We start from the raw sequence: 6,000 nt of genomic DNA, 5'->3' as shown, positions 1-6,000 counted from the left end.
GCACACATGCTCGATGCTAAGACAATAGTTTCACAATGTCAGGCATTTCTATGCACGAGTCAATTCCGCACACTGTTGGCTTAAAGCTCTTCTGTCTAGGGCCCCCCTTGGATCACTGTGTTTGTGTGTGTGTGTGTGTGTGTGTGTGTGTGTGTGTGTGTGTGTTCGCCGCCATCAGCACTTGTTCCCATGGTTATCATGGTTATGATGTGTCAACAGATAACATACAGTGCATATGGCACTATGAGACTAGACAAACTCCTCTCATCACTTCTGTGGGGTTGATATTCATCCCTAGTTCTTATACTCACCCAGTCACTTGCTCTTTCTTGATTCCCTCCTCCCTCTCGTGTCACTCTCACCCTTTTCTCTTCCTCTCTCTTCTGTTGTGGTGGGCAACAAAGGGGTTAAGTGTATTTGATTTGGACCATCCTGTGTGTCCGCCCCCTTGGATTATGGCGTCACTTGGGGCCCCTGGGGGGGGGGGTTATAAAGCCCCCGGTGGGCCCTCTCCCCTCCGTCAGAGGCTAAAACGTCCACAGGACACTCTGTCTATCCCTGTCTCTACTCTAGAACCACTCATCTAGCATCAATGCACATCTCCTCTTGACAACTATTCTGAGACACACACACACCTATGTCGCTACGACAGGCGGCCAGTGGAGGCAAGCTAGCACAGCTGAGTTGATGTTTGACTGCCTTCGCGCCAACTCCAGATCGTCCGTAGCTTAGAGCTAGATCTGTCTGGTGGATTCCTCTGTGAACTTTTTTGACTGTTTGTCTTCCAACTGATTGGCTAAGTAAGACAGTGTTTGGGTCAGCCCAGCTAGGTGACCTCCAAAGGGATTTTTAAAAATATTTCCTTTACAGTGCAAAACAAGTAACTTTTCAAAAGGTACACGCTTACCTTTTCTAGATTCACCCTGACAACTTTTTTTTCTCCAAGAACGTTTTCTGGTACGAGGAGCGTCCAGTGAACAGCCAGCATGTGGGAGTTCCGGTCCATGACGTTTTGGCGGGCGGTCTTCGCCGAGTTCTTCGGGACCATGTTCTTTGTGTTTTTCGGCATGGGCGCCGCGCTGCGCTGGACAACCGGGCCTAACCACGTTTTGCATGTGGCGCTGTGCTTCGGCTTGGCGGCTGCCACCATGATCCAGTCCATCGGTCACATCAGTGGCGGCCACATTAACCCGGCCGTCACCTTCGCCTACCTGGTGGGTTCCCAGATGTCCCTGTTCCGCGCCTTTTTCTACTGGGCTGCCCAGGTCCTGGGGGCCGTGGCTGGGGCCGCCGTGCTCTATGGGGTCACCCCCAACAACATGAGGGGCAACATGGCTCTCAACACGGTAAGGCACCACCCACCCACCAAGTGCACATCTCAAATGGCACTGGGCCTATTCCCTTTATGGAGCATTATATGGGAACTAAGGGGACATTATTGACCCATATCAGCTCAAAGCAGAAAATAAATAAATTGGTAGGCTTCTTAATGTTAATGGAGATTTAGAATGGGTAGAGATGAACAGGGATTAGGGAATCATCATGGAACCTACTGGTAACTACAGTTTCTACGGTACAATGACCACAATCTCACTGAGGCCATAGTGGTGAGGCCCCTGAATGTTTTACAGTTTGAGTCGATATGTGTTGCATCATTGATTGATTCATTGCTGTCATGTCCTGTTACAGGCCTTTAAAACCGAATTGCAAAACCACAACTAATTGTACAAATAATATACACTTTACTAGAAAGAGGACACACTTATTTTACAAAGTAAGTTGTTCACAAAGGACCTCAAGTCTGATGCATTTTTTCTCCTCTGGCCATCTACAGCTGCAGCCTGGTATCAGCCTGGGCATGGGCACCACAGTGGAGGTGTTCCTGACCATGCAGCTGGTGATATGTATCTTTGCCGTGACAGATGAGAGGAGGAACGGACGCATGGGCTCTGCTGCCCTGTCCATCGGCTTCGCTGTCACCATCGGACACCTCGTGGGGGTGAGCAACACAACACACACTTACACACACTGGTAGGAGAAAACACACGCAATGCCCAAAACACTTCTACCCTAATAGTGGAACACACACAAAAACAGACTTGCATTGTGTACAACAGAAACAGACTGTATTCTGAACGCCCTGTTATCCTTCTCTGCTGTAGATGTACTACACCGGTGCTGGAATGAACCCTGCTAGGTCTTTCGCCCCCGCTGTGCTCTTCAGGAACTTTGTAAACCACTGGGTAAGAAACACACAGTCATACATCATAACGTAGAATTTGAAATACTTTTTACAAATATCTAATAATCGAATCACAATGGCGGATTCATAATGTAGCTAATACCAACCTCTATCAGTGACAACATTACAAGTTGCTTGTGCCATATCTTCATGATAACCTTTGTGTGTGTGTGTGTGTGTTGTTTCAGGTGTACTGGGTGGGTCCCATGATAGGAGGTGCTATGGGAGCTCTTCTGTACGATTTCATGCTGTTCCCCCGTATGCGCGGTCTGTCTGAGCGCCTGGCCACACTGAAGGGCAGCCAACCACCTGAGACGGAGACCCAGCAGGACACCCGCGGGGAGCCAATCGAGCTCAAGACGCAAGCCCTATAAACCTGCCCATGTCTGGGGACAAGGGACGAGGGACAGGCCCTGTGTCCGCCAACCCCCACACTGCCCCCATCCCATCCCATGAACAAGTATACAGTCACTCTCACTGACTCACTAACTAACACACAGGCACATGCAGATTCAGACATATATTGATGCGCAAACTGTACTCACACACAGACACAGACAGGTTCACAACCTTCAACCTCAACATTCAACGAGACTCCTCTCCCTCCAACCTCACTCAGTATCCTGAACTGGACATGGTGTTTGATAGATGTGACCAGTGCCTGCTCCAACAGTCCCACTACCTCCCCTCTCCTCCCCTCTTCTCCCCTCTCCTCCTCCTCCTCCACACCAAGTCTTCCCCTCACACACAGACTGAAGGACCTGACCTGTCAGCACAGAAGCATGTGAACCCTGTGTCTAGCAGGGAAACTAGGAGAGGGTGAGGGCAGGGTGAGGAGGAGGTATAGGTGGGTATGTAAGTATGGGTGGGGTAAGAGGTAAGGGTATAGGATAGAGGGTTGGGGTTTTGGGTGTAGATTGGGTAAAGGGGTTGGGGTGAGGATAGAGGGGCAACACTCCAGGTTTTTAGTTGTATAGAGTTGAGTTAGACCAATGAAGATGGGCATGCGTTTTCATTATTTATCAGATTTTATCTGTACATTTTTTCAGTTTCATTTTGTTTTCTGCACTTCAGACACAAGACATGGATGTATGATACCATTTGATTTTACCAGGGTTTAATTTTTCAAATCACTTCATTTCATCTGTGTGTGTGTGAGTGTGGGTGCTTCTACAGTATGTGTGTGAGTGAGTGAGTGAGTGAGTGAGTGAGTGCGTGCGTACATGTGCCTGTATGTGTGTGAGTGTGTTTGCCAGTGAGTGTATGTGTGTGAGTGTGTTTGCCAGTGAGTGTATGTGTGTGAGTGTGTTTGCCAGTGAGTGTATGTGTGTGTGATCGAGTTCACAGATACAGTACTTTTTATTTATTTTGTTTTATTTTTATTACTCTTCTGTTTGTATAATTATTATTTTCATAGCGTTATCAGTTTTTAAGAGATTATCATTTTTCCTCCCCTCACTGTGGTATTTGCTATGATATTCATTTTTACACAAACCATCTGCTTTTGTGTTCAGAAAAAAAAAACACAATCCAAAGGAAATGTTGTGTCCCAGACTGGACTGATTCTGTTCACTGCTAAATGGCTGTGTAAGCTTTTCATTGAGTCTCATTTTATGATTTGATCCTTAATGGGAGCACAAAGCTGTTTAAACCATATTTAAATTAAAATAAACACAAAAACTTGATACAAAATGTGTGCCATCATGTTTCGTTTACTCCATTATACTAGCATGGCAATCAGTGCGCTGCTTTGCTTATGTTGCATTGACTTGCAGTAAATGGGAATGACCACAAGGTGATACTACACATTTTCTGGCTGCTGAGTTGTCACACCATGAATGATAGAGGCCTCTCGTGGCAAAAGGCTGTTTTAGCATGGGCAGCTTCCACCATGCTTCCTCCATTTTAAAGTAGTCAACTGGGTGGGGATTCCTATGGGTTGTAGCCTCAATGGCGCTGCCCATGCTGTCACAGATGCTAGAATGGCACAGATAGAAAGATGAGTCCTCTATATATCTCTATTTATCTCTATGTGTCACACATAGCAGAACTACAGTAGACTTGATTGTCCGTGGCTCAACAACTCATGGGCAGGGTTCACCAGAACAATAAACAAATGTACCATGGTTCAGGTATGGGGTGTAGAAGATAGGGAAGGAGGGAGGGGGTGAGGAAATGGTTGAGGGAGGGGTAAGACAGTGGGGGGAGGGAAGAGGGAAAAGGGGAGAGGCCAGTCCCAGAGGGACACGTTTGAGTGATAAGAAACCTGGTGGGGAGCCAGTTTACAGAAACATAGAGGAGAGGAGAGTGGTGTAAGTTGAGCCACCTCTTTAAGGAATACCTGGGATAGGATAAAGTAATCCTTCTACACCCCCCAAATTGTAAAGTGGTTATCCCACTGGCTATAGGGTGAACGCACCAATTTGTGAGTCGCTCTGGCTAAGAGCGTCTGCTAAATGACGTTAATGTGCCCTTGAGCAAGGCACTTAACCCTAATTGCTCCTGTAAGTCGCTCTGGATAAGAGCGTCTGCTAAATGACTAAAATGTAAATGTAAATGTTCTAGGAAACCACACACAAAATTAATAATTTACCAAATATGTAGGAAGAGGTCATTTCATGGACTCTGTGAAGGAAGAAACCACATGGAAAAAGTGGTAAGCAAGTATTAGGTCCAAAAGATGGATTTTCACCAAGTCTAATGAATGCATTGTGTTAGAGGTTTCATGATGCTTGTATCTGAACCAAAGTAGATAATTTTAAGATTGTTCTGTACATCAGTTGGGGTCTCTATAAGCTTCAATATGAGGTCCTAAACCTAGCATGAAAGTGCATTATTGTAGCTGTGTGGGCTAATATAGTCAAAATGTTTGCCTTGGAGTAAGTTGAGCCAATGGCTATGGGGTAAGTTGAGTCCCCCTTATAGGGTATGGACTCTATAAGGTGTCAAAAGCGTTCCACAGGGATGCTAGCCCATGTTGACTTCAATGCTTCCCACAGTTGTATCAAGTTGGCTGGATGTCCTTTGGGTGGTGGACCATTCTTGATACACACAAGAAACTGTTGAGCGTGAAAAACCCAGCAGCGTTGCAGTTCTTCACATAAACTGGTACACCTGGCACCTACTACCATACCCCATTCAAAGGCACTTCAATCTTTTGTTTTGCCCATTCACCCTCTGAATGGCACACATACACAATCCATGTCTCAAGGCTTCTAAACCCTTCTTTAACCTGTCTCCTCCCTTTCATCTACACTGATGGAAGTGGATTTAACAAGTGACACCAATAAGGGATCATAGCTTTCACCTGGTCAGTCTATGTCATGGAAAGAGCAGGTGTTCATAATGTGTTGTATACTCAGTGTATATGTAGATACAGTTGAAGTCAGAAGTTTACATACACCTTAGCCAAATACATTTAAACTCTGTTTTTCACAATTCCTGACATTTAATCCTAGTAAACATTCCCTGTCTTTCGTCAGTTAGGATCACCACTTTATTTTAAGAATGTGAAATGTCAGAATAATAGTAGAGAGAATGATTTATTTCAGCTTTTATTTCTTTCATCACATTCCCAGTGGGTCAGACGTTTACATACACTCAATTAGTATTTGGTAGCATTGCCTTTAAATTGTTTAACTTGGGTCAAACGTTTCGGGTAGCCTTCCACAAGCTTCCCACAATAAGTTGGGTGAATTTTGGCCCATTCCACCTGACAGAGCTGATGTACCTGAGTCAGGTTTGTAGGCCTCCTTGCT

The 6,000-nt window shown here is 45.6% G+C and overlaps 1 protein-coding gene across 2 annotated transcripts; it reads left to right on the top strand.

The window, feature by feature from the left end:
• The first annotated feature begins 524 nt into the window (after positions 1 to 524).
• LOC121545433 (lens fiber major intrinsic protein-like) lies at positions 525 to 3,458 on the top strand. Of its 2 annotated transcripts, XM_045212420.1 has the most exons (5): positions 525 to 800; positions 947 to 1,346; positions 1,835 to 1,999; positions 2,163 to 2,243; positions 2,431 to 3,458. In XM_045212420.1, the coding sequence occupies exons 2-5, from the start codon at positions 987 to 989 to the stop codon at positions 2,614 to 2,616; spliced, it is 792 nt and encodes a 263-aa protein (XP_045068355.1). In that variant the 5' UTR covers positions 525 to 800; positions 947 to 986; the 3' UTR covers positions 2,617 to 3,458. The 2 variants fall into 2 exon arrangements, with proteins under 2 accessions (XP_045068355.1, XP_045068354.1); XM_045212419.1 differs by having other exon boundaries at positions 525 to 1,346.
• Positions 3,459 to 6,000: the final 2,542 nt, after the last annotated feature.

This window comes from Coregonus clupeaformis, unplaced genomic scaffold (assembly GCF_020615455.1).
Source record: "Coregonus clupeaformis isolate EN_2021a unplaced genomic scaffold, ASM2061545v1 scaf0012, whole genome shotgun sequence".
NCBI classification, from domain to species: domain Eukaryota; kingdom Metazoa; phylum Chordata; class Actinopteri; order Salmoniformes; family Salmonidae; genus Coregonus; species Coregonus clupeaformis.
This window is presented reverse-complemented; position numbering and strand designations above follow the sequence as displayed.

Bases quoted from the DNA above. Each gene is read 5' to 3' on its own strand.
- LOC121545433 (XM_045212420.1), top strand. From the start codon at position 987: ATGTGGGAGTTCCGGTCCATGACGTTTTGGCGGGCGGTCTTCGCCGAG. The intron at 1,347-1,834 runs GTAAGGCACCAC...GGCCATCTACAG, and splicing joins GCAACATGGCTCTCAACACG to CTGCAGCCTGGTATCAGCCT. The intron at 2,244-2,430 runs GTAAGAAACACA...GTGTTGTTTCAG, and splicing joins GGAACTTTGTAAACCACTGG to GTGTACTGGGTGGGTCCCAT.